The sequence below is a fragment of the Falco peregrinus genome, chromosome 3 (assembly GCF_023634155.1).
Source record: "Falco peregrinus isolate bFalPer1 chromosome 3, bFalPer1.pri, whole genome shotgun sequence".
In the NCBI taxonomy this organism is placed as follows: Eukaryota; Metazoa; Chordata; class Aves; order Falconiformes; family Falconidae; genus Falco; species Falco peregrinus.
Genome location: NC_073723.1, coordinates 44,178,086 through 44,204,862, shown reverse-complemented (window position 1 = coordinate 44,204,862; position 26,777 = coordinate 44,178,086). Strand labels below are relative to the sequence as shown.

At 39.1% G+C, this 26,777-nt stretch overlaps 1 protein-coding gene across 4 annotated transcripts; it reads left to right on the top strand.

The window, feature by feature from the left end:
* Positions 1 to 616: 616 nt before the first annotated feature.
* Positions 617 to 25,135, top strand: MTFR1 (mitochondrial fission regulator 1). Of its 4 annotated transcripts, XM_013294520.3 has the most exons (8): positions 618 to 770; positions 7,244 to 7,386; positions 10,803 to 10,901; positions 16,364 to 16,482; positions 19,179 to 19,420; positions 21,211 to 21,463; positions 21,645 to 21,807; positions 23,392 to 25,135. In XM_013294520.3, exons 2-8 carry the CDS (start codon positions 7,321 to 7,323, stop codon positions 23,449 to 23,451), a joined length of 1,002 nt encoding a protein of 333 aa, XP_013149974.1. In that variant the 5' UTR covers positions 618 to 770; positions 7,244 to 7,320; the 3' UTR covers positions 23,452 to 25,135. The 4 variants fall into 4 exon arrangements, with proteins under 4 accessions (XP_055654501.1, XP_013149974.1, XP_027634284.1 ...); XM_055798526.1 differs by lacking the exon at positions 23,392 to 25,135 and having other exon boundaries at positions 617 to 770; positions 21,645 to 22,977; XM_027778483.2 differs by lacking the exons at positions 618 to 770; positions 23,392 to 25,135 and adding an exon at positions 774 to 910 and having other exon boundaries at positions 21,645 to 22,977.
* Positions 25,136 to 26,777: the final 1,642 nt, after the last annotated feature.

Below are 26,777 nucleotides of genomic sequence, written 5' to 3'. Positions count from 1 at the left end.
TTCGAGTACAGCTTCCAGGAAAGTTTTTAAAATCTGAAATGCCGCCTCAATAATCCTTAAACCTAAATGCAGCACGGGGGAACTTCTGCGGTGCCCTTCGCCCTGGCACCGTCCCCCGGCTGTCCGGGCGTCCCCCGGCCGGCCCCACAGAACCGCCTCTCGCCTCGTGGGCGCGCCGCCACTCGCTGCCCTTCCTTGCCCGTTTGCGCGGGACACAGCCGGTGCTACCCACAGAGACAACGGCGGCACCGCCGCCGTACACCTGCGCCCCAGTGCGCCATTAGTCGGCAGCAGCCACCTGCCAGAGCCGTTAGCCACCGCCGGGGCTGCGGAGGAACGCTAGGAAAAGCCCTCCCTTCCCCGGCCGGACCCCAAGCACGTCCGACACCGTCAACTCCCCCACGCCACCGGATCGATAACGCCCCGGTAGCCCCGCTATCCTCGGTGCCGCGCTGGGAGACCCCGCCCCCTTCCACCGACCAACGACCGGCAGCTCCGCCTACTGGAGAGGCCCCACTTTATTGGAGACGCCATGTCACGTGATCCGGTGGAGGGGTGGGGCGGTTTCACCTAGCTCCTCTGGGCCCAGTGGCTGCCGGGTAGGTCACCGCGCCGTAGCTGTACCGAGGGCACTCGAGGTCCTGCCTCCACGAGCGCGGCTGCTATTGGTCGGGGTGGCGCCTGGGAGGCCGCGGGTTGGCTGCTGGGGAGGGAGTCGCGAGCCACGGCGGAAGAAGCGGGTCAGAGAGCGCGGCCGTGGCGGACGGCGGGTGAGGCGCGGGTGGTGAGGCGGCTGGCGCTTCTTCCCTGAGGCGGCCCCTTCCCTGAGGCGGCCCCTTGCCCCTTGCCTGGGGTGGCCCTTGGGTCTCCACTTCCTCCTGGGCAACCCCTCTCCTCGCCTTGGTCCTGGGTGACGGGTGGTGCGTGAGGGGGAGCGCGACCCGGACGCTGCTGCGCTTAGCGCGGCTCTCCCCGTTTGCTGCAGGCCGCTGCCGCCGCTGGGCTGGGCGGGGCTGGCTCCGCTCCTGCGGCTCAGCTGTGGCCCCTCAGACCGGGAACCCTGTGCCTGGGTGGCGGGGTGGGGTGGGTTGCGGGGGGTGTCCTGCTGTGAGGGGCCGTAGGGGTGCTGCTCGGCTGTAAGTGTGTAGCCGAGGGCCGACCCGGGGCAGGGCAGGTAGCGGCCTTGCGAAGGTGCCGTACTTGCGCTGCTTTTCCAGGGGAGCAGAGCAGCGTGGAAACGGCTCGGGGTGTTGGGCTCGGAGCTGTCGTTTCTGCAGGCAAGCTCACCGAAACTGAAACCCTCGTAGGTTGCTGTGATGGGTTGGAATGACAGGTCACGGGAAATCACGTAAATAAAAGATGAACTTTGAAGGAAGTTTTTTTAGGAGGCTTTAAAATACAGAGGCATATAGAGGGAAAAGGAGGCTAATCTTAAGGGGTTTGCTTGCCATCAAAAGTGGTTCCAAAGAATGTTTATCAATATGATGATAGGCACTTTATACATATACATATAAATATAAATATTTTCTGTAAACTTTTGATGCTTACTTTGTGTACCCTTAGTGATACTGCTGCAGTGCTCAGGTTCTTCTGCAATTGTTATAAATAAGTAACTTGCTAGATACTTGGGTTTATTTTCCTTTGTAAGCTGTCAAAATTCCAAATACTGAGTGTGAGTACGGTTTGAATGCTGATATCAACTGTAGTGCATTGATCTCTGGCTGATAGTGTCAGCAAGACTTTGTTAACTTTTACATGCTGTCCTCAAGACAGCTGTAGTCCTGTAGCTCTTGTGAAGGCAGGACTTACAAAGACTAAATGAAAAGGAAGTAATTGTCTTCTAATACCCACCGTGGTTTACCTAGGTGATAAAGAAAAAAGAAGGGAGCTGAGTTTTCTGCACATCACTTCTAAAATCTCCAGTTAATTGTTGCTGAATCAAAATGATTTTTTTTCATAGAGGTTGCTAGCTGAAATAAGATCAGTATGTGTAGAAACTCAACATTGTTAGAAAGAGGGATTTGGGGAGGGGAGGAATCAACCATTTTAAATGTTTTTTAGACAGATACACCCTTTTGTTAATAAAATTTGCGTGCTCTTGTTTCTCAAAGATACAGCTGAAGTACTGGCATTCATAGCAATGACTAGGATGGTCTATGTGTCTGGCAGGAAAGCACAGGTATATGGTTATGTCTGTATAGTATAATACTGTATGGGTTAGAGATGCTGAAAGATTTCACTTACCTCTCCATTGTTATCATAGTGCACCATGTAGGTATAATCTCTTCTGAGCAAAGGCTTTTGATTAAACTAGTCTTGAAACTTGGATGTTTTGTTCTTTGTCCTTAGCTGGCAAGATGTGGTAGCATGGGTAAGATGTGATGAATACAGTTTTGCACTTTGAGGTATATATGATTTGGCTATGCTTTTAAGAAAGCTTTAGCAGCTTGTATCACAAGTGTGTGTTATTTTCAATTCTTGCTTTAGATTTCATGCTGATACTAGTTTAGATAAGCCCTTGATTGTCTCTGTAGCGTTCACTGACTTTTATCTCTCTTTGCGTGTCTTTCCAAACAGGTGTTTCTGATAGTAGGGTACTTCATTATTTGTGGCTTCCAAGCCAAAAAATAGACCTCTGTATTTGGCTGTGTGATCTTTGCCAAGTACTTATGTTACTTGTAACTTGTCTATTTTGATTTGGGAGGGGGTCTGGTTCTTTATCAGAAGATTCTTCTTGCCTGTTTGGCTTGCTTTTGCTGTGATAATTTTTTTTTTTTTTGCTTTGTCTTTCTTTATTACTTTTTTAATATGATTCCTTATGGATGTAATTTCATGAGATGAGCTTGAGTCATGTGTCTGTCTCTTTAAAGACTGTGAAGATACGCATGCCCTGTTTTCCTGCTAAAATAAGGAGGAACCTGCTTTTTTTGCATGTGGTTTTTGATGTGGTTGGTATTCCTTTGAAACCATGCTGCTTTGAAAATTCTATACTCTATGTTATACATAACCTTTTGATTTAGAGACTAGACCTTTCATTTTTCAGATTTCATGCATTTGTTTATGCTTTGTTAAGACTGATCTGCTGCATCAAGCCCATTAAGTCATTCTCTTATTTTTGTGTAGATCTTGCATGAATGCAGGAAACTTCCTTCACTAAGAAAAATATGAATATCATATTTCTTTTTAAGAGCGAAAACTCATAATTTGAAAGGGACTTGGACAAATACAACATTGGAAAATACATATAGAAGAATTTCAATTCAAAAGCAGTTCCATCTGATTTTTCTTTCTTCTCAACTTTCATGTGTAGGACTCGCTAAAAAGTCTGGCAGAGGGCTCCATTTTGTGTTTACCTAGTATTATGCCTTACATCTACAGCCTCCAAAGCCCTTATATTTATTTAATTAACATTTTGTAATTTACAAGTGGTATTATCTCTCAGCTTTGTAGACTGATACTTGATATGACAACACTGAATGAAACCTGCAAGAGTGGTTAGGAAAGTAGAGTCAAAAGAGAGTTCAGGGAGGCTAAAGTGAGAATCCTGATACTCAGAAATATAGACCTCGTCACTTCTGAACCAAGGAATTCCTGCATATTTCCATATCAGAAAGAAAGTTCTTCAGCATTGCTAATTTCTGTTTAAGTAGAGTTTTATAATTGAAGAACCTATGAAATTCCAACTCCCATGTGCTTTATGCAGTGAAATTTTGCAGTAATTCTTTGTGTTACTACTCTTCTAACCTCTTTTGGTAATCTTGCCTATGACTACTGCTTATTGTTGTAAGAGTTTTGCTTAAGAACAGCAAAAGGACCATATTTTGTAGCAATATTACTATCGCTCAGGGCATTGTATTGTAGTAATTGAGTTGTGGAAATTTTACGGTAGTTTACTATTTTTAGTTTAGGTAGCATAAAGAAGGTAGAGAATAAATAAAATAACCATCAACATTTTAAAAGATGTATTCTAGCTTAATAAAAACAATAAACATCTAACTCCTGCATCTGAAATTGGCATGTATACAGAGCCTTACAGAAGAATTTGCTAATGTTTTCATTCTTGCTGTCCAGCAGTTTCTTTTGGAATGAACCCTTTCTGTTCTTGGCACATAAAATAATTGTGAAATAACTGAGATTAATGAAGAAGGGTATAGTGCAATATAGTCTGGAAGAGGTGGGCATGAAGTTTGCCTGGGGATAATTCTGGAGAACTAATAGATCTCATAAAAATACCAAGCTGTTATACTTCGAAGCATTTTCCTTTCAGATCTCCTTTTAGATAACAAATGAACTGGAATCTCTTAAAACTTGGTAGTTTTCCTTCGTGCCAGGAACTAAGGAAACTAATCCAGGAACTGGTTGGTACTCTGTACTCTTAGAGATTGACTTCGGTCACTTTCTTTTGCAAAAGCAGAGAACAAGTAATTGACAAGAGCAAGGAGTTGATGGACCCCAGTCTTAGGTACTTTAAGCATTTAGACTACAGAAGAAACAAGTGATTTATAATATGAACTATATTCATATAGATCTTTTTTCCTGAAGTAGTTGTTTTGTTAAATGAATGCTTTTTGATGTCAAGTCATCTAAGTCTTGGAACCTGGAATTATAAAAGGTCACCTAAATGTTTTAGGACAGGGTAAGTATTTTGGACTATTCCTGATGCTTTGTGTCATCACACTCCTTTCATTCCTGGGTCACTGAACAAGTTTCTAAAAGTAATCACTAATCTTTCAGAAATTGCTTTGGCTAATTTCAGAGATGTTCAAGGTGAATTTCATTTGACACTGTTATCCTGGATGTTTATAACTTTTCAGTTATCTGTAACCTGTTCTAACATCTGTCTCTCTCTTTTCTACCATATTCAAGTGAAAACAGAGAATATACTGACTATCTGTATCACTGGTTGAATTCTTTCGTCTTCAGTTACATTGTGCCTGTTATCTCGTCTCCTGCTTACTCCTGATAAATGTGTAGGATTTTTTTCTTATGCCTGTAAGCTGGAACCAGTTTTGTTCCTTAGCCTTTTTTAACTTAACTACTTCATATTCACACTATTCCATCATCCTAATATTATGCTAATTTTTTCCTGCATCTACTTTTGGGCCTTTACCTGGTTATCTCGTCAGTTTTTGTCTCATTCTTTTACCTCCTTGCCTCTCAGTTTCTTGAGCTCATGGAAACTTTTCAGACCAGCTCGAATTCCCTTAGAAGAAGTTCTAACACTCTTCACTTCTGTCCAGGTTGTCTCTGTTTAATTAAAGACTCTGTCCTCCTTGTTGATCAGAAACAAAGTAATACCTTTTCTTCATTTCCTGAAAAAAAGTGACTGACTGCATCTGGGGATTTTTAAACTAATGACCTGGGTATCTACTGAAAGAGCAATGTATCAGGATGTAGTCATCACTTTATAGTCCTATCATATGTCTTTTCCTGCCAGCCCTGTCCTTGCAGTAGCTCAGCAATACAGTCTTTACCCTTTTTTCTCTGTCATTCGAATGTCTAGACATGGCTTTCAGTTTTCTTCTCTTTGATTTCTACACTACATGTTCAACAAGTCTGAACTTTGGAATGAGGCGGAGTGTATCACATGTATTGCACTTTTGGAACAGGTTTCCCCTTTTAAAGGAGCATTCTTATCTCTTTTATGTCACTGATAGTCTACAGTGCCAGATATGATGCCAGATCTAATATGGGGCACATAGAAAGACTTGTATTCTTCCTGTTTTAAAAATACAGCAGGTGCAATGTGATCAAAGATCCGTACAGTCCATAGAGTAGCTTGCCTACGGGAACGGTAACAGATGCCTAAAGGAAGAATAGATCATGTAGATGGCAATGATTCCTTGACAGGCTTTTCCATCTTTCCATAAAGAAGTCTATGGCATATTTATTGTGTATGACTGTACCTTATATTCATGGCTATCTGATAGATAGCTCATTATTTTTCCCTATTGTTTTTCTTATAATAGTTGCAGTTTCCATTCTAATCTCTTGGTGATTGTTTCAATTTTTTATTATTATTTTTAATTACTTTTTTAATCTTACATTTCTATTAGTCCTCCTTTAGGTGATAGATTAGTACTTTCTTCCTGGTTTATTCAGAAACAAAAGTAAGTCCTGTTAGGAAATGTCTTTTACTTTCTGTGGGGATGAGAAACTGGTATCAACTTTTTTTAAGTCTGTCTTAAAAAAAACCACAACTGTAGAGCTGCACTGTTCCTGCCAAGTTTCCACTAAAAGCAGGTTATTACTAAGGAACTGTAAACTTGAAAAAAACATTTGTAATAGAAACGGTGATGGTTTAACTGTAATGCTTGTGGGCACTTCTGAACAGCTTAGCTTTTCCATTGCCTGACGAGTACCTCCTTGCTGCTACATTGTTTTAGTCATCACTGTATGTACATATATAGTGGCTTCAGCAACACTGTTGTTCATACTACAAATACGTTGCTCAGGGTGGTTCAACAGTGTGTTGTTTATATCCTGATAAACAAAACAAACAAACCTAAATCTATGGCTTCCCTTTTGGTTTTGGTGGCATATGTATCTCGGTGGCATCCAAGTTATGACTGGTGTAGAACACAGTTGAAGAGCTACACTATTTTCACTGGAGGAGCAATAAAACCATCTTGATTTAAGTAAATGGTAGTACATAGACACAATTTGAAATCTGGCCAATTTTATAAATCACTTGAATATTTTCAGGTCCCACATCACTACTTATTGTCATTTTCTTGCATTAGTCATTTTTCCTTTCCTCAGTTGTGGGAAAAAGGAGGGAACAACAAAGCTGTCGGAGAATGTGAATGAAGAGAGGTGATCAGCTTTCTCTAGTTTGTTCCTGCATGGAAATGAGTTTTAGGTAGGAGTATGGCCCTTTAATCTTAGTGCTAGTCTCCAGCTGCAGGCATTCCATAGGGTTCAGTGCTCACGTAGAGTTGTTGAACACCATCACATGTCTTAAGTTCCAGTGAGCAATCATTTCCCCAGCTTTTTAATTGTTAACTTTGCAACAGCTTTGATGTCTTGAAAATGACACTACTAAAAAAACATTGACACCTGTATGTAAGAAAATTCCTTCTCAATGCTTGTGCTTTGCAGTACTAGCAATTGTTGACACCTAACGTGTCTTGGTTTTGTAACTGTTTCTAAAGGTTGGGGCTTTTTCAGGACTGCTTGCAGCAGTTTACTTCTATATATGTTTGACAACATGCATTTAAAATTCTTATGTTTCTCTTTTCAGAAGTACTATGGAACGTCTGCAGTCTTGTAGGTTTGGAAGGATTAAATCCAAGATTGGAAAGGCTTTTTCCATTCCAAATGATTTGCTGGCTTAAGCGCTTAATTAGGATGGCTTTTGAACAAGTTGGATTAAACATGGAATCAGTAAGTGTTTCAAACTTGTTTGATGTTTTCAGAAGATCGGGTGTAGAAACCACTTTGTCTATTTTAGCTTGTGCTTAGCTATTCCATGAGAATACTTTAAGTATACGCAACCTGCGTATGATTCTGTGATGCTGAAAAAGTAGAAGCTTACTACTTGGGCTACTTGGACACTGGCGTATTGAGTAATATATGTGTTAAAAATACCATGCGGTTCCTTCTAGCTCTAATAAAAAACTGTTTACTTTGTAAACACCGTTTTTCATGTTGAACTTCTATGTGTGTTTTGAAGCTGAAGGAAAACTTTCAACTCTTTTTTTAACAGTGATATTAATTCTTAAATAGCCTTACTGCTTTGCTCTCACCTTGGAGATATGAAAAGCCCCCTGAAACTGAGAAGATTATGATAATTGTGCTATATTTACCTCTCCTGAAAGTGTTACAGAAAGCAAGATGGCTGTATTCTTTACTGGGGAAACAGAAGAATGTGCATGCATAGCTCTCCTCTTGGAGGAAAGTGTATACAGAGTTTTCTTTGAATGCTTAGAAGAGAGTGAGATCTGCTACGTATTGACTCCTTTGTCACTGAGACCTTTAGGAAGCTATTTTGGGTACAAGTATTGATCTCAATGCTGTAATCCCTATGAACTGTCAAAATATTTTAATGTTTTAACAATGGAGAAATCCTTAACAGCTGTGTGTGGTACTTAGAAGGGCAGTTCTTACCCTGCGTTCTTATGGTAGAACCTTTTATAAATCATGGGAATCTATGGAAAGCAACATGTTTATATGTTGTGAATTAAAATTAGCAATAAGAATCTGTATTTTAGGATTTTATTCAAACTTTGATCTGAGATTTCATGCAGTATAACTTTAAAATTCAGAGTATGAGAATATGCTGGACTACCATGGGTGTTGCTGTGGTCATTGTCAGCAACATCTTCCAACCTAAATGAATGGGGGAAACAAGTTTTTAATCTGTTTACCTCCATTCTTTACTTGTATCAAGCTTGTGATAATGCAGTTACATTTAAAATGTCAGCTGTTTTGGACAAGAGCTGAACACTGATGCAATAAGAGGGTATGACTAAGTAGTATTCTGCAGACTTGCTCTGCCAGTGCGTCAAGTCAACAAGAACTTGGTAGAGCAGTACTGAGACTTACTAGCTCAGCTGAGCAGTATGCTGACTTCATTTGCCTACCTTGTGACACAGCTTGCATGCAGTTTTCTGAAAATATTGTCCCGGCATATCTTGAATTACCAAAACTGAGTCATTAAAGTTTTGGTGCACCAAACCACTGTTGTTGAACAACCCCGAGGGCATTTGAGCACCAAATATTTTTGAGGATCTGGATGCTAGTCAACATCTTGTCTGTGGTCAATCTCTAAACAAGTTTTGCCACTTGTTTATAATATGCTGCACTTATGTTGGTAATACAGCATCTAGTCTAGGCTCTTTTGCTGTTGTGGAAGTAATTCCATAATTAACTAAGCCTTCTCTTGGCTAGTAGTATTTTTTTCCAATGCAGCATCACTTTGAGGCTATTGCCAACAGTGCTGCTTCTAACATCAGAATCTGGTGTGTAATAGTGATGCTGTGTTACTGCAATACTGTTTGATCAGTAGCCTTCAAGAAAAAGTCACTGACTACCTGCTATTTGCTCAGGCATATAGACAAACATTAACATCGTAGGCACAAATGTGAGGTGTTTGTTTGAGGCATCAAAAATGCAGAATCAATAGGGTACTCTATTGAAAAAAATTGTGTCCAAACTTAGCAGCATATTAAACAAGAGAAAGTATGTTTCATGGAATGGAGAAAATGGGTCCGAGTGGATTAATGACAAAGTCACAACTCTGATGCCAGGATCTAGCATAGCATACATGCTAGATATTTTGTCATACACATTTATTTTGTCAAAATTTATACATTCCAGTAAAGCCAGAGGGAGGAAAGATACTTAGAAACAGGCAATGTGTTTGTGTAACGTTTCTGAGAGAACATAATCTGGGGATTCATACCATGGAGCATAAATTTTTGGTTTTAATGGAACCTTCAAAATCTAAGAGTAGTGACCTTTGCGTAGTATATCAAAATGTTATTCAGCTTTGTGTTGTGAAACTCCCACAGCTGCACTATACTAATCACACGGGCAATATTGCCATGCCAGATGAGGGTTGTTCCGGTATTAATAACCTGGATTTTATCTAAGTTTTCCTTGTTGGGCAACCTTCAAACAGGATGTTGAGTTTTCTTGAAGCTATGAGCCTTTAAAAACTAAGGTCTGAGTAGTAAATTTATATCTACAGCCATAAGTAAACACTAGCAAAGTTTTTGAAATTACCATGGAGTGTTCTAGTTGTTTACTAACTACATACTCTGAGTTAGTCTTCCCATTATGCTTTTTCTTCTTTGTGCTGTTTTTGTTGCCTTTTCCTATGCTGAAATCTTTCTTGCTTTCTTGGGGGTGGGGGGATGGTTTGTTTTGTTTTTTTCTTCTGTCTCATTTTGCGGTATTCTTTAATACTCATTTGCAGTATTCTTTAATAGGATTAAAGTCTCGTTTTATTTCATACAACTATGGTAAATATTACAGTAAACATTCCCATCGTTAAGTACAACAAAAGAAAGCACATTCAAATCCCTGTTGAAACAACGTAGAAGAAACCTGAATTGCAGTAGAAACAATTTTTATGAAGCCAGGTGTGTTGAGGTGCTGTGGGTGGTTTTCTCTAGGTGAATGTATATGTTTATTTTTAGGACAAAGTTTCATTTTTACATATTTATTTGCCCCCTTTTCTTTGCTCTTTAATTTTACAGTTATATTTTTATGCTTTTGCTAGCTTATAGTTATTTTTATTAAGATTTTTAGATACTGTTCCAGAGTTAGAAGAGCTCTTAATTAGAAAAAAGATACTTCAGGAGATGTATAATTACATAACTTCATGGATTTTTCATTATTGAGTGGCTTTTCTTGAAGCCCATTAAAAAGAGGTGCCTGACCCTATGCAGATTCTTTATTGTCTTAAAAATGGACAAATTATGCTTTTGAAGATGCTTCCAACTCTTGAATCCTTCTGTGTTACCTGATCTACTGCTTTGAATTTAAATTTAATACAAAGGCTGTCTTGAACTTAAACGGCCTTAGCTAAATTGTAATGACAGAACCAAATTTTGTGCCAGTTTGGGTATAGTATGTAAGGAGTTCACTGATAGAAATTTCATGTATGTAGATTCTATTCTAGCATGAAAGGAATAACTTTATTTATATTTATATATCAATTTAAATATATATATTTGTATATAAATATAAATATATTTAGCACAAGCATAGTATGGAAGGATAAGGGAAAACTATTCCAATACGATATAAAAATCAGTTACCTAACAGCCGGCTTCTTTTTCATTCCCATCTAGGTGCTTTGGTCCAGCAAGCCTTATGGTTCATCTCGGAGTATTGTAAGAAAAATTGGTACTAACCTCTCTCTCATACAGTGTCCAAGAGTTCAGTTTCAGGTAGGTGTTCTCAACAGTTTAGAATATGTATTTCACTATACTAATAAAGGGATTTGCTCTTGCATCAAGAGATTTTAATCAAATATGCAGTTCATTTAAATAAATGACCATAGAGGGTTTGTAAAAGCAGAATATGATAAACCAGGCGTGTAGGAGAATTAGCTTACTTCAGTTCTTCCCACTTGCAGTTCATGTTTTTTCCACATATGGATTCTTCAGCTTCTGTACTGCCTGAAGCCTGAATCCATGTTGCTGTAACACATATAATGAAACCTGAAAAAAAATTTTCCCTAAGGAACTTAAGAAACTCTAAAATGAGGCAATACAGTATTAAAAAGTTATTCTTGTAAAAAAAAATACATTCATAAAAGTGAAGAGTTTGAAACTTATTTCTATGAACAGTATTTACAAGCTAGGCTTACAGTGTTACTTAAAAATATTTGGGAAAATAAATAAACTTTATCAGAAAGTAAAAAATTAGTAACAAGATAACATGAGTACCTTGTTTGCTTTTGGTTTAAATACAAGGCTAACGCTGTGTGGTGATAGGGGAACATCAATTCTGTGCAGCTTTCTGACTTCTTTGCTTTTAACTTCAACTGCATATAGTGGGACGGTAAAGAGTGAGGGTAAAAGCTTAAGGAGGAGAAAACCCCTGTTCTTTCTAACAAGTCTTTCAGGAACAGATGGGAAAGTGGAAGCTGTTACACATAATCTCTGTGTGTGTTAGGGATAGGGGGTGGGTGTAGAATTGGAAAAATCTAGTGTTTGAAACTCGAGCTGAGAGAGGAACGTTTCTTGGGCTGAGCAAGGGTGGGGAACATAAAGATGAATGGTGGGAATCATCACCCACACTAAGACAAGGTAATTTCCACATAGCTAATTTTTTCACTGTTTAAATTAATTTCTTTGTTTTACATGAAATGTATGAACAATATGTAGACTTGAAATTACGGTAGCAAAATCACATAGTTCAGATTACTATAAGAAGCCTTTTTGGTGTGATAGTAAAAGTCATGCTGACATTATGCCTCTCTTTAAATAATTACATTGAGAAACGAGAGGTACAACCATCTCCCACTACTAGTGGCTTGGTGAAACTTAAAAAATAAGTATATACATTGTGGGGGTAGGGATTTGTGCAGGTAAGAAGGGCAACAAAATGACACACTGGATTTAAACTTCTCAGTATATGATCAATAGTAGCTATGGCAGCAATAAGGCTCCGTGTGCCTCAGGTTTGAATGGAAGTGAAGTCCTCCCATAACGTGTCTGATTTTCTGTACTGTAAAGGCCATACAAGGGAAGATGATGCTTATTTGCAGATAGTTAGCCAAATACTACCTTCTCTTAATATGGAACATAAAACAAGACATTTCTGTTTTGCGTTCTTGTAAAGAGCTGTAAGATACATCTGGGGAGTCTGTTACTGGGTATTTTTGGTGTTGAAATAAAAATATGTGTATGTCTTCGTCTGAATTCTGTGTTACAATAAATAAAATATTTATCTTTTTTCCTCTTAAAGAGATGTTCAGTCAGTTTTGTGTAGATTTTATGCACATTGAGTATAAACATTCCTCTTCTATTAGATGAAAGGAAAGGATCCTAAAAATAGAAGTACAATTGTCGGTTGACGGAATTAGAAATACAAATTTCAAAATACGAACCTTGAAACACATTAACTATTGAAACAAATTAACATTTATATGGTTTATGCAGGCTTTAAACAAATATATAAACTGCTGAACATGTAGAAGTGTGATGCTAACATCTGTTTTTTATGTCTTTATCTCAGCACTAAGATTCTATAGTGAAGTTCAATACTGGTCTCGATCGTTTTTATGCTGTTGCAACTGACGCTTTCCTATAGCTGTCTCTTCCTCTTTCTTTCTTGCCAGCTTTAGCTATATTATGAAAGGACCATGCACAACCTTGCTGTAAGTCATTTTATTTAAAAACCAAAGCAAATCTTATTTGCCTCATCTGAGGATGCATGTATATAATCAGTGTTTCTGACTTTATCTAAGAGCAATAAACTTTCCACAGATCTTCATTTTCCTTATTATACATAGATAAGAGATACTGAAAAAAAATCTCTGTTATGTTCATTCTCTTCTAGCATGCTTTATTTCAGCTAGTGTGGAAAAAAAGAGTAGTAGCTTAACATTTTGATTTTTGAGGTCTACTGACTGTTGTAGTATCTATCTCTATGGATCTTGCCATAGTCAACATCTAAATTAATTGGTAAATGCTGTTTATTCAACAAGTGATGGCAGAGCTTACCTTTATATACTGTATATGGCATGAACAAATGAAAATAGTTCATACAGTTCTTTTGTATGTCATATTTTTTAGGTTTATCTGTAGTTTTTCGGAGAAAATAAAGTTAAACTTACCAATATAGCCTAGGTAGATTCAACCTAACCTACAATACTGTCTCTCAAGATAGTATCCTCCAGCTAGAGCATCTCTGTTCTGTTCCTGTGCTTCTCCTATTTGTCTGATGGAAACCTGGCAACTCAAAAGAAGTCTTCTAAGGAATTGGTGTGCATGTAGGAAACATCAGAATTTACTGGGCTAATTGGAAAAATCATAGCAAGTTTTCTTACTTGAAGAAGTATTTCCAAATGTTTAATATCTAACTGTATTAGTAATTTGAAATGAGTTTTTATTCTATCCTTAAATGTATATACAAAGGAATGTTTGCTCTACTTTGTATTTCCTGGAGTCAACAAAAAGTAGAGATCCTGCTTTGATGTCCTGTTAAGCAGTGTTTCTCTAGTGTAGTGGTTATTATGTTTGCCTGACATATGAAAGGTCCCCAGTTTGAAACCAGGCAGAAACATGGGACAAGACTGACTCTTTGGGTGTTGAACTTATTTATGGGTCCTTTCCAACTCGAGATACGATTCTATGGCATCAGCCAAAATTGTACTGTATGTGTAGTCTTTTCTTCAGAAATTCATGGAGTAATGGGTCTGAAACCCATAGGTGTGCATGTGTGTGTTTGCAAAACAGAGGCACACTAAAATAGGCCAAAAAGCCTCTGACGCAAGAAGTGGGGGAAGCAACTACATAGTTTCCAGAGAAGGAAAAGCGGGCTGCTTTCACTGCCATCCAGTAGAACTGGGCCTCTGTTTTCAGCTCTCTGTTCTCCATGTAGGTGCTGGCAGAGCAGTTATCCAAGTTTTCTTTAGCTGAAATTGACTGGAGGAATAGGGTAATCACAGAGTTGTTTAAGCATCAGTCTACAGACAGGCAAAGATTTTAAGAGTTTGATGTTGGCTTTTAACCTTTAAATTAAAGTAAAAAACTAGCATTATCTTGAAATTCAAAATCTGCTGCTGTGGAAGGCTTTGTTGTTTTTAGGGATAGAGAAAAGAAACATCTGTATGTGGGGTAACAAAAAGATTCTGTTTACATATAAATACTAATAGAAAAGGAAGAAGAAACTTGCTTCACAATATAACAGAAGGCTTGCTACTAAGTATTGGATTGGAACTTACTTGTCTCATAATGCAGGAAACCTGGCAGTGGTAAATGCATTCCTTACTGTTGATTTATAAATTAATTTTTTTTATGCAGTTATGTGTAGTGCCTTTATTTAAATATGGCTTCAGTTTTTCATGGTAATAGTTCCTCATGTGGCCATTACCGTCAGGAAAATCTATATCATCTATAAGAAGTAGCTAATGTACTACAGATTTTTAAAATTGCCATTAGTATTAATACAGATGCTGTGGTCATGAAGATGACATTTTATTTTAAAAAAGAAAAAATCCAAGGAAACCTCAAACAATGGAAATCCTAACATGCAATAGAGTATTCTCTAGACTGTTTTAAAGAGAGGCAGAATGTGATGGTATTAGCCACAACTGTTAATGTGATAAACATATTACCATCTGTGCTGATGCTACCTGGAAAAAACCCTGTTGTTTCCAAATTATCTGATGGTGCCAATACACACTCCTGGGAGCTGTGATAAAGGCTTGCATACAAGTTGCAAGAGTGTGAGGTGAAGATGACTAATCTCAATTTCCAAAGCTGTTTGTAACAACTCCTGGGGAAAAAACAACCCCACACCCATAACTCTGGACTGGTGTATCAAAGGCTACAACTAAAATATTTGTGGCTGTTCTTCAGAAATGGTTTCACCTCATCCAGACTGCAGTCCTACTGTGATAGGTCTGCTGCAAATTCAGATTAATGATAACATTTCATAGTTGCTACTACCTAACAGTTTCCTCTGACAGAGGTGAGTTGCCTTGAAAATTGACAGAAGGGCTAACGGGCTGGATCCCGGCTGTCTTCACAAACTGTTATATACTACCACCGTGCTTGTCAGTATCTTGGCCACTACCAGCAGCAGGCAGCACTTAAACAGCTGCAGTGGCTCGTGCAAGTTTGGCCTGTGGATTGTACATAATACAAGCAAAAGAGGTGGCATAGTTGCACTGGAGATAAGTAACTCAAGGTGACAGACTGAGCAGAAGAAATTACCGGAAGATGTTTCAGTAGCTTTTATCTGCTAAAATACTGAGCCCAGGCTGACACCGAGTCCAGTGTCTTGAGTACACATGCTCTTGTCTAACCTGGAGAAGCGCCCAGTATTTCAAAGCAGGTCTGAAACCATTTTGTATAGTTGTGGCTATGGAGCATGTATTGATGGTCCAAACAGTTTTTCAAATCTCCATTCAGGTCAATTAACTGTAAATCAAAGACGCGTTCCAGCCTCTGGAGCTCTGCTCACCTTTGGCTTCAAACAGCTATGAAGCTAATGGCAGAACCATGCTGGAAAATGGTCAACTTGTTTGGCATGCTGTAAATAAGATTGTTAGCAAATGGTGTGTTCTGTTACGACTGCATCCTACCTCTCACTCTAAGTCTTTGTGAATAGTGAACTAGTGGAAATGGCTTTTTGTCATATTTTTTTTTTCCCTGTGTGTAATGTGCACACGTTTATTCTTGTACAGAAATTCTGGCAGGGTAGGGGAAGAGAAACACACTTCAACAGAATTTCACCTTCAAAATAATACTAAATCAGAGCAAAAGACTTAAGAAGTACTAGTAGCCTTAATGTCTTTTTTTAACTATTGGTCATGCATATAATTTAAAAACATATTATTTGAGTTAATATAGCAAAGTGCTTGAGAATGTTGATGTTTGTTTTTCTTTAAGGTAACGATTTGCATTGGCATTCACTAGTGTCATGTGATAGTATATGTAATTAGCTGTGAACCTCTGTAAAGTGTTCAGCTGACTAGATTGAATAGTTTGAAGTCAGTGAAATTGTTCTGGACTAAGTCCAGGACAGAAATAAGTGTGCTGCACCTACAGATGCGTTTCATGCATGTATGTGTTAGTAGTTACATGTAACCTCACTAAAAGTGTTGGATAAAATAACTGTGGCTTGAGCTGGGAATAGTGATGCTAAAACCTTTAATCTTGTCTTTAAAATTTAGCTTACTTCTCATGCCACAGAAGGAAACCATCCTAATCAACTTAGAGAAGATGCAGTGGCGTCCTTTGCAGACGTGGGATGGGTTGCTCAAGAAGAAGGTGAAGTCTCTACAAGGCTCAGGTATGCTCCTCAAGTCTCTTTGAACTTCTGAACTGAGAGGAAGAAACCTAGCCTCTTTCCAGTGAGAATCTACTGTGGATTGCTGTTAATGGAGAGCACTTGAATGCTGGGGGAAGAGAGAGGGAAGAGTGACAGAAAAGGTAGGATCTTGAAGTAGTAGGTGTTAGACTAACAAGATTTTGGATGAAAGGCAGGTTTGAGAACATATACAGGGAAGACTGGTTTATTTGCTTATTTATTGCAAAGAATTGTATGTGGCAGTTTCAGGCAACCTTGTCCCCACAGAAATGTCTGCTGTGGTATGGAACAATCGATAACATTGATTCTCCAGTTCTCCTGAGATTTTCATTAATATGGGGTGGTGTACTGTACAGCTTCCTAATTAGCAGCAATGGTCATTCTGACAATCCAATAATTGGCATGCCTGCTAAAGACAGTTAAAAACTTAGGGGTTATATTTGGTCTTTAATCTTCATAACAAAAACTGGCAGGGAAGCCTGTGAACAACTCTGTCCAGAATGATGGGATTGATACTGTTGTGTTGGACCAAGAGTACTGCACAGCACTGTAACTGCATGAAACAGGTTGGCTGAAGTGATGAAGTTCTCTACTCCAACTTACCCAAATTGCTGCTCAAACTAGCCAGAAACAAAGGTACGGTTCTGTAGTGCAGAGGAAGTTTTTCTTCTAAACAAACTGATCTTCCAGAGAAAGGCACAGATTGTTGGCTTCAGAGATTACTGGAGGATACTGTTCTTAATTTGAAAGCACAAAATAGGTTAGTAATGACCTAGATACCCTCCAACATGACTTGCCACAGTGAAGCTTTGCATAACAAACATTCTGGCACTGCCACGTTAATTTCACAAACTCAGAGGGGAGTCACAGAAATCAGTGCTCGTTGGGAAAACACTATTGGTAAAGTCTGTTTGATGTGAAGGAAATTAGCCGGCCAATACTACTTTTGTTTGCACAGAAACATTTTGTTTAAGGATTGAACTGTAAAGCTATTATGTTTAATGAAGATGACAGAGAGAGTAGCTCTTTGTTGCTTCAAAGAACCTGTTACGAAAGATGTAGGACTTGCATATTTGCTGAGAAGACTGCATGTGAAGGGGGGAAGGGGGACAGATGGATGTGGGATGGGACTAAAATAATCCTGCAGATACATGGTGACCTTAAGGCAAACAGCTTATAGTGGAGCATGGTAAGTGAATTACTTAGCAAATATGAGTATTTTGATGTGCACTGGTTTATTACACTGTGCATGGTATTATGTAGTGGAGCTAGTGTGCATTAGGTGTTTTCCAGACATTGGAAATTCTCTGTTTCGACAAGATCACAGAGGTGTTACTGTTAAATGTATATTCACTGTATAATTCAGTAAACAGTCTTGCATAGTTTTTTCTGCGAATGCAGTTTTATAGAGGAAGCAACAAAATGACAAGCCGTTTCACCCTTACCCCTAGTCAGAGCCTTAGGGGTCTGTCTAGAGCAGTAGGGCGGTCACACCAGACAGCTCAGGCATATTTTTCCAAAATGTTAGATTCCAATCAAGGCATTTCCTTAAAACATCATTACTACTCTCAGCAGAAAATACTCTTTGTTGTTTAGCTATTCTGTTCCTTTAAAGAGTTTCTAGAAGGCAGGTTTTAAAGAGTGAAGTGACCACTGGTGCCTTCCACCTTACTTATTTAGGGAGAGCAGGGAGATGGCTGCCATAGGAGGTATCCTGTTCTTTTCTCAGCTGTAGTTGCTCTCTATTCCTACCTAGATAACAATACCTGAATTTTAACATCCTTGATAATAGTAAATTCTGCTTGATCAAATTTCTGCAAGTTGTGCTGATGTGTTCTGTCAGTGTCATGGGAGACTCACAGGTGTATCTGGTCCTGGATTGAGGTGGTCAATATCGGGCTTGTTTTAGCCTTAAATCTTGGCTCTTGCTCTGAGTCTAGTACAACTGCAGATCTGACGTGGTGCACATCCAGAGTACTTAACCCATGCATCCAGAGCGATGGGGCTCTTAAGCTGTATTAGTCTGGAGCCACTCTACACATTTTGAGAAGTTGTACCACTAGCCACAGTTCTTACTCTCATGTTTGAATAAATAATGGAATCCTGATGTGCCTGAGAAGTTTTGGGATTGAAGTTAAGGAAGATTGAGGAGCTAAGTATGTGGTCATACATTGCAGTTATAATGTTTGTGATAATCTGTTGTCATTTATACTTATCTGTATTCTACTTATAGAATAATGAAATAGTTTGGGGTTGGAAGGGACCTTTAAAAGTCATTTAGTCCAACCCCCCCTGCAATGAGCAGGGACATCTTCAACTAGATCAGGTTGCTTAGGTACTAAATAAACAGATAAATTCCAACAAAAAATACAGTAGGTGTGAGGCAGACAAATAGATTGGGAGTGAGAGGGACTGTATTCCCTTTTTCTCCTGAAATCAAGGATTCCAGAAAAAGCTGGCTAGGGGAAGAGAAAAAATACAGCTAGTGATGCAAACAGAAAGGATATGAAGCTCTTACTTACTTCAAGCTATATAATGTCTTGGTGGAAGTGATTTGTGTAAAGACAATTTTGAAGTCAGGCCTTTAACTTGTATGCCTGGTTTGTACGTAATGTTGCTTTAGTTTTACCTATTACAAAGCCTTTAGAAAAAGGAATATTATGATATTTTTGTTACAGGTCAGAAGTTTGGTCAAAAACAGCCCAGCCTTTTTCAGGTGAACTACATCATTCTGGAAAGTCCCCGTGCAGACAGAAGCTGTTACCAAACCCATTGGTAGAAGAACCAGTGTCCAGGAGCACAGTGACTGCAAATGAAGAAGCTCTGCAGAAGATCAGCGCTCTCGAAAATGAACTAGCCACTTTAAGAGCACAAATAGCCAAAATTGTCATCTTGCAAGAACAACAGAACCTGACAGCAGGTATTAAACTTGCTTTACTTTTAGCAAAAATTAGTTAATGAATTTGTCCCTTCTATAATTAATAATATTCTAAATTGTTTTTGTGAGATACTGCAATGCTGAACTTCTCCATATTGTTTTGGTCAGTTTGATAGACAGACGTAGCATACTAACCAAGGGATACATCATAGGTCTTGAAGACGAGAGACCTGCCAGATTTTCTGTATTTTCTAGTATTCCAGAAGTTTGTCACGTTTGTGTGGAAATCTGCCAGAATTCTGAATCTAAGGATGCGTAAAGAAAGTATTAAACAGCTTTCACATCAAAGCTCATGATAAACATGATGGCTTAAACCAACTAGAAGAATGGAACTTAATTACTAACACTTAAGTCCTCCCATCTAGTAGTGAAATAGACTCTGATATCATGAAGTAATCATACAAGATGCTGATTACGCTTTTGGAATATGTATCATACATCTCAACGTTTATGAAATAAATAACCAGAAGGGAGAGTAACTGCTTACTGGAATCATCTCTGGGATCAGACACATTGTCCAGATGGAACCAAAAGTGGTGCGCTGTTTCTGGTGGTAAACGGAATAATTCTTCTTTTTCTGACTTTCTTCTTTCCATCACCTTTGACTGCCTTCCAGTTCTAAGTCTACCATCTCCAAAGATTAGTGGGAGATGTCTCTTGTTGACTGCTGATGACAACCATTGTTTTTCACCCTTTCCCAAGGTCACTTAGCAAGTACAGTTTTGCCTATGTTTACATATAAAACCATATCCTGATCTTCAGATGATTTTCTTTAGTTTTTGTCTGTGAACTGACAGCAGTTACTTTATTTCCTTAACTGTTTGTGTTCAAAAACTATTAAATAGATCACATCGTTTCTTTCCTGAATTATAATTCTTCTGTGAGTTTTGTGAAGTCACTAATAACTTTGTTTTTCATCATTTTCCCTTTACCTTTATTTATTAGGAAAATTAATTTGGTGTTTGATTTTATCATCTTTACCTCCCTCTTCTGGTAGAATATGGTAATGACACTGCGCGTACGCCTGCATGTGCACAGGCTCCTATATATTACCTATAGATATATGTTTACACACTTTATACTCTAAGCCTCAAAACTCTGGTTTTGATCTGGTTCTGGTGGTTTCTTTAAAGGTGCATTTGAGCAGGGGTTTCTTTATTTGTCAAGTTATTGCTGCTATTATAACATCGGTTTTTACCTAAAAGAGTACAAGGAACTTGAAATCAAGATTATTGTGAGAATATCTGTCTTCAGACAGATGAATTAGCAGGCCTAAAAATCCGTAACACCAGAGAGCTGGAATAAGCTTCAATTTAAGCAGTATTTGAGTGCTGAAATTTACACTTAAAAATCTTGTATGGAAATTTCTTATTTGTGATAAATAGGAAGAAACACTGTTCACATGGCATATTGTATGTGACTTCCAGCTCAGTACCTGCCTCTCAGAAGAAAGTGAAATACTGGTAACATTAGGAAGAGAATATAACTAAAAGACATCATGACATCTGTCCCGTTGCAGTAAAGATGTGAATGCACCTAGAATATGAACTGGAAATTTAAAGAACACTTCTCACTCTTTGAGAAGGACTTTTATGTGGCTTTTCAGTTGAGTCTACGTAGGCGGTTTAGGAATGAAGAAGTTAATGGGATAATGTAAAGTAGGCAGAGGGGAGGAAATTGAAGCTGTTTTAGTCATATTCTTACCTGACCATTTGTGAGCTATAAAGCGAATTTACAAGTAAACTGATGTGTAATGCATGTTTTATTTGTAGTTGGGTCAAGTCCAGTTGCTTCAGCTGCTGCCCCTATTGCACCACCGCCGCCACCACCACCTCCTCTGCCACCCCTCCCTCCCCCAGGCCTACAACAGAGTATGTCTGCAATTGAGCTCATTAAAGAAAGGAAAAACAAAAAAATGAACTCTGGCCAGAATCTGACAGAAAATGGGCCAAAGAAGTCTGAAATACCAAACATGCTAGAAATCCTCAAAGACATGAACAGTGTGAAACTACGCTCGGTGAAAAGGTAATAAATATAAATAAATATCAGTGTATTAACATTTGCATTAATGATTTGTTTTTATGGCTCAGAACTATTTTAGGGTGAGATGGATGCTGATGCAACACCTGACAAACAATGCAAAATCATTCACAACTTCCAAAGCTCTGTTTTGGACTATGTTAATGCTTCTCATTTTGTTTTCTAGATCATCAGAAGGTACAAAAGCTAAAGTGGCTGACCCTACAGATCCTGCAACATTAATAGCAGAAGCGCTCAAAAAGAAATTTGCTTATCGATACCGAGATGATAGCCAAAGTGAAACAGAAAAAGTGATTCCAAAGACTGAAACAAAGACTGAGGTGGTGCTGGTGAGTATTGTAATTGTGGACACATGCTCAGCCTACGTAATAGTTGCCATGAAAGCCAACGTGTGTCTTTCTGCCAGCATATGCAGATACCTGCAAGTTAGCATCCCTGTCCACCAAACCCTATGATATGCTATGATTTGTGGGTATCATATGTTTTTAGTATCGAGTCTTACGATTGTGTGCTCTTTTGGCCCCAGGTTTAAAAAGCCCTGTCGTGTATTTTCTAAAGAAAAAATCTTTTCTGTTGCCATGAGCATGCAGTATTTTCTAAACTCAGTTCTTAAGGGCTCACAGCAGAATAAAATCTGAACTGAGTTTCCTGTTATTACCAACATTAACCATTCAGATAGTGCACGTGAAATTTTGAAGCAAGATCCTGAAACGCATCAGCCATTCTTATGAATGCAAAAAGCAAACTGTTCAGAATGCCTGCTGGATCTTGGTATAGGGAGTTTCTTCTAATAATTGAAAAAGCTAAGTAAATAAAAGCAGTTTCTTTATAGTGAAATTAGGAGATTGTATTTAAGATCTATGTCATGGTACAATTTAATGGCTTCTAGTTTATTTCAGATTTATTTGAAACTGAAGTAAAGGGCGGGTTTAAGTAGTGAATGTTCAAGATGCAGAAGCTTCTAGCAATATACACTTAAAAAGCGGTAGTTTAGATCAGTCCTTGAATCCTTGTGCTGTAGAACCAGAGATGAAGAGTAAAGTTACTTTTTCCAATGTGCATTTGGAAAAATGCGCATAAAACTCCGAAAGCTGGCTCCACTCTGAATTAAGTTCTGAGGAAAATAAGCTTCCCAAGCCACAAGTCTCAGGACTTCTGAGTAGTACTTCCGCTTATTAATGTTGACTCACTTGCCTTCTGGTTTAAGTTTTTAAGGTATATTCCTGTAACATTCAGGCTGTTCTTCATAACTAAAAGGCTAGATACTCCCCAAGAATCAGCCACTTCTTTGCAAGTATTGCTGGGGCTTCACGGGAAAGAACATGAGCTGGCAATGTTTTATTCACACATAGGTTTTCCATGACTTCCCAATTTTAAAATTTACAGTCCATCTTTTGAGATTAAAGATCATCAAGTCCTCAAAAAGCTAAGAAAATTGAAGGTTTGGATTTGTTGAATGCTAGAATGTTGATTAATAAACATTATCAGATGTGTATCGATATGTAACTTTTTTGCTAGATCAGTCCTCGTATGATACCCTTGTATGATACAGTTTTTAAAAGGACTTGCACAAAAATGCAGGAAAAGGTTAAACTGCTGTTAGAGCAACTGGTTGTCAGCCTCTGAAGGTAACTGCATCTATCTTACTTTGCTGTGGCAGAGCGAACTATCTCTAGTCAGAGCTGCTCCAGCAGGTGGTTACCTGCCTCATCTGAGCAATTTCAGCCGATTGCTGACACAACTTTCCCTTCACTTTGTGGCTATGAAGTGGGTAAATCCACACGCAGAGAGGCGGGTTGATAAAGGAATTCATCTCCGCCCAAGTTCTAGTTTTACTTACAACTCGGACGGATACTAGTTCAACCAGGTTTCTGTTGAAAGCAATCTGAACATGTTTCTGGTTTCCTTCTCAGTTCGGACCGCACATGCTGAAGTCGACAGGAAAAATGAAGACTTTAATTGAAAAATCTTAATACATTAAGATCACTATGTGAAAGATCTAAGCTGTTTTGTCTGAAATTTTTTATATTGCAGATAGCACTAGTGCCAAGTGGTCTCTTACAACACAGGAAAAAAAAACTAATGTGAAATGTACAATTGGGACACTAAATATGTGATTTATCAAGGGCAGTAAATTTGACCGTTATACTCAGGTATTAATTTTGTATTCAAACCTGGCTTTCTACTCAGACTTACATGGTGGTCTTAATTTAACACTAAGTTATATGTACACAACATCCTTTGTGCATAACTGATCCCTTAAAAATTTATGTACATGTTAATAATGATAGTGATACACCTTTAAGTTAATATCAGTTATTTGAGCTCTAACTATGACTTGCACTACAGTTTATAGTTTGATACTGAACTTTTCATGTGAAAGTCTTTCTTTTAAACTTAACGAATTTTTAGCCCAAAGAAAACCTGAATGCATTCTGCTTCCTCCTGAAAGAAAGTTGAAAACTTAAATCTGCTGCAAAGGTCACCTGGTATGAGATATTTTTAGTAGTAGCACATTTTTGTGGGGAGTTGGTTGTTTGGTTTTTATGTGTTCTGGTTTCTTTTGGGGTTTTTTTTGTTTAAATGAGCTCGCAAGGGTAAGAGAGGAAAATCTACTTGTATCATCTTGTGACTAATGTAAAGAGTGCGTGACAAGTGAGTAAATCATGCTGTGGGAGCCTCTGAATAGGTAGTCCAGTGACTTTGAGATAACCAGTAGATAGCAGCAGAGTCAAATAATTAATGTCAGTGTACGTGTTAACTAGCGTAGAAGCGATGCAGATAAGAAAAAAAAGGTATAAAGTACTGTGAGTGCAAATTGCCAGAAGTATATTGATCATCAGCTGTGCTAAGAGATGTTCACGGATACCTTTTTATCCCCAGTTTTCTTGGGTCCCTGGGTAGGTTTCTAGCAGCTGCGGACTGCACAAGCCCTCATGGCCCTGTTTGCAGGGAACAGATAGTCATGAGCTGTTCCACAGAACCCGTTTGCCGGGGAGGCCCTTCCGGGGACTTCCCAGAGCAGCCATTTGCTGCCAGACCTGCACATCTTTGTCTGTTCATTCATCAGCCACCTGACTGAGCTGATGTCTCCAGCCATAGTTGTATAAAAGGCTCAAGTTAAAAATAATTCAGGTTTAGGCATCAGAAAGCTACACCCTGGCTGCACACTTGAATGAAGCCAAGGTTTGCTCCGACTGTAGATGAGGGTGGAAAAAGCCGAGTCCGGCTATGTCAGTGTTCTAAGCTGACCGGCTGCTTAGCCTCCAGCGAGACCCGGAACAAGTACAAGTGCCTCTTGGAGCTTCTGTTTTCTAGGAAAAGAAAAAGGCAGCACTTCTTAAATAAAGATAGCTAAATGGCTCCGACAAGGTTACCGAAGATGACCGAAGCTTTGCTGCTTGTGACTGGAACATAGAGCGTACAACCGAGGAGGATGTTTTCTGGTGGGAAACTTGAAAGGGTGTTGATATGTACACAATGTAACTTCATGCCAAAATGCTCTGCTATCAGCTAGCCTTACTGATAGGCTATTAAATCTTTGGCGGGTTTTTTAAATGCCTTTAAAACACCTTTTTGAAAGTTTATTTTGGTTTCAAGTTTTATATTTAATGCTTTATTGCCACTATATAAAATTAAAGGCTGTTTAAAAATAAACATTGTGTATGTGATCTGTGGTACTCTACGTGATAGCAGCCGCAATAAAGTATGGTTTACATTCTGTTATAGTGACTATAAATCAGCGGAGTGACAACTTGCATCTCCTTCAGGACTGGAGCATTTACCTTGCTGTGCAGCAGAAGTAACAGTAGAATTAGTCATAGAACAGCACAGTGCTGTTAATTCAGTTACATTTGGGTAAAAAAAACCCATCAGGAACCAGGGAGAAGTTTATGCCTCACCACAAATGTAACAGGAAGGTAGTTGGACAGCCTCTCTGTCCCCTGGTGCTCTGGGGTCCCTTGATAGGCCCTTGGTGTGGCACAACCACCACTACCCACCCCCACTCCCCAAAGGCCACAGCTTCAGAACAGCTGGCCCAAAAAACCCTCTGCTGTTTCTCTTCTTTCAGAGACAAAGCCTCTGTTGAAAGTGTTTCAGCTTACGTTGTGTCAGGAGTTCAAATGAAGTAACTCGGTGCAATTGTATCATTAACTCGTAAACTTGAGAGGGTCGCTTGACCTATTAAACTAGGCTCAAGCATGAGAAAACCCCACACCAAACATGGTCCGTTTGAACTGCCTATGTGAGGTGCAGACATCCATCACCCCAGAAATATAAAAACTTGTGGCAAGGCTTATTAGTGATGTAAAGTGATAGCAAAAGAAGTGTCATCTGCGCAAGGAAATGGAATCACAAAGCTGCCGTCTACTAATTCTATTTCATACTTTTCTGTACCTTCATTTGTATCTGTCTGCTTGAAGTCTGTCACCCACACAGTGCTACCAACCATGGAAAACCACCTCAGGCAGAAGTACTCAAACTACGGACACGGACGTGCACTGGGCAGAGACCTGGGGCCTGCTTGTATCTGTCCATGTGTGCAAGCGAGTAGTGCAGCCCGCTGGGACCAGATCTGTAGATTTAAAAAAAACGACGGCGAGGACCTGGCCTCCATCCTGTAACACATTTCTGGACTCACACAGGCTGGCTGGCAGCGGCTGTAGCACATCAGGCACGCTGCTGGCGTACCTGTGCTCCCAGCTCTCACATGAAACTTCTAAGCTGTAGGAATGCTGAAGTTCAGTGTAGATTTGCAGAAGGCTAGCATGTGCAAGAAGAGGCTTAGTCTTTTCTAAATCCAGTCTAGCAGGAAAAGACAGAAGCCCGTTTCCAGGAAGGGTGGCTTAAAACAAAACTACTAGTGTTTTACTCTAGCGCTTTGATGAGCTGTACTGGTTCCTATCAGAGCAGATGACATCAAGATTGCAGCATGTTAAAGCATCACAGGTTGCTTATAAATATTAATTGGAATATTGCTATTTACATGTTTTTAAATTCATTAATTTTCATTTTCATTAAAATTACCTATTCAAATATGCTAATAGCCTGTAACAAGTAGCAGAGTTTATATTGCTGTTGAGGCCCTAGCTTTAACCAAGTCACATTTTTAAAAAAATGTGAGTCACAGAAGACATGAGGAGATACTGGTTTTAGTGATTGTTTTGAAAATAGCTGCAGGCTTGGCATATGTTTTATTCAAAAATTGGGATGAATCAGTACTTTTCCACACTTAACCCTACAAACCTGTACAGGCCGTAAGGAAGCTTAGCTGCAGTTCTGTAGCGAGGTACAGCCG

What these genes read in the sequence shown, in the direction of transcription:
- MTFR1 (XM_055798526.1), top strand. Translation starts at nt 7,321, where the DNA reads ATGATTTGCTGGCTTAAGCGCTTAATTAGGATGGCTTTTGAACAAGTT. An exon ending in ACAACAGAACCTGACAGCAG is followed by an intron (nt 19,421 to 21,210) that starts GTATTAAACTTG and finishes TTTTATTTGTAG; the next exon opens with TTGGGTCAAGTCCAGTTGCT. An exon ending in AAACTACGCTCGGTGAAAAG is followed by an intron (nt 21,464 to 21,644) that starts GTAATAAATATA and finishes TTTGTTTTCTAG; the next exon opens with ATCATCAGAAGGTACAAAAG.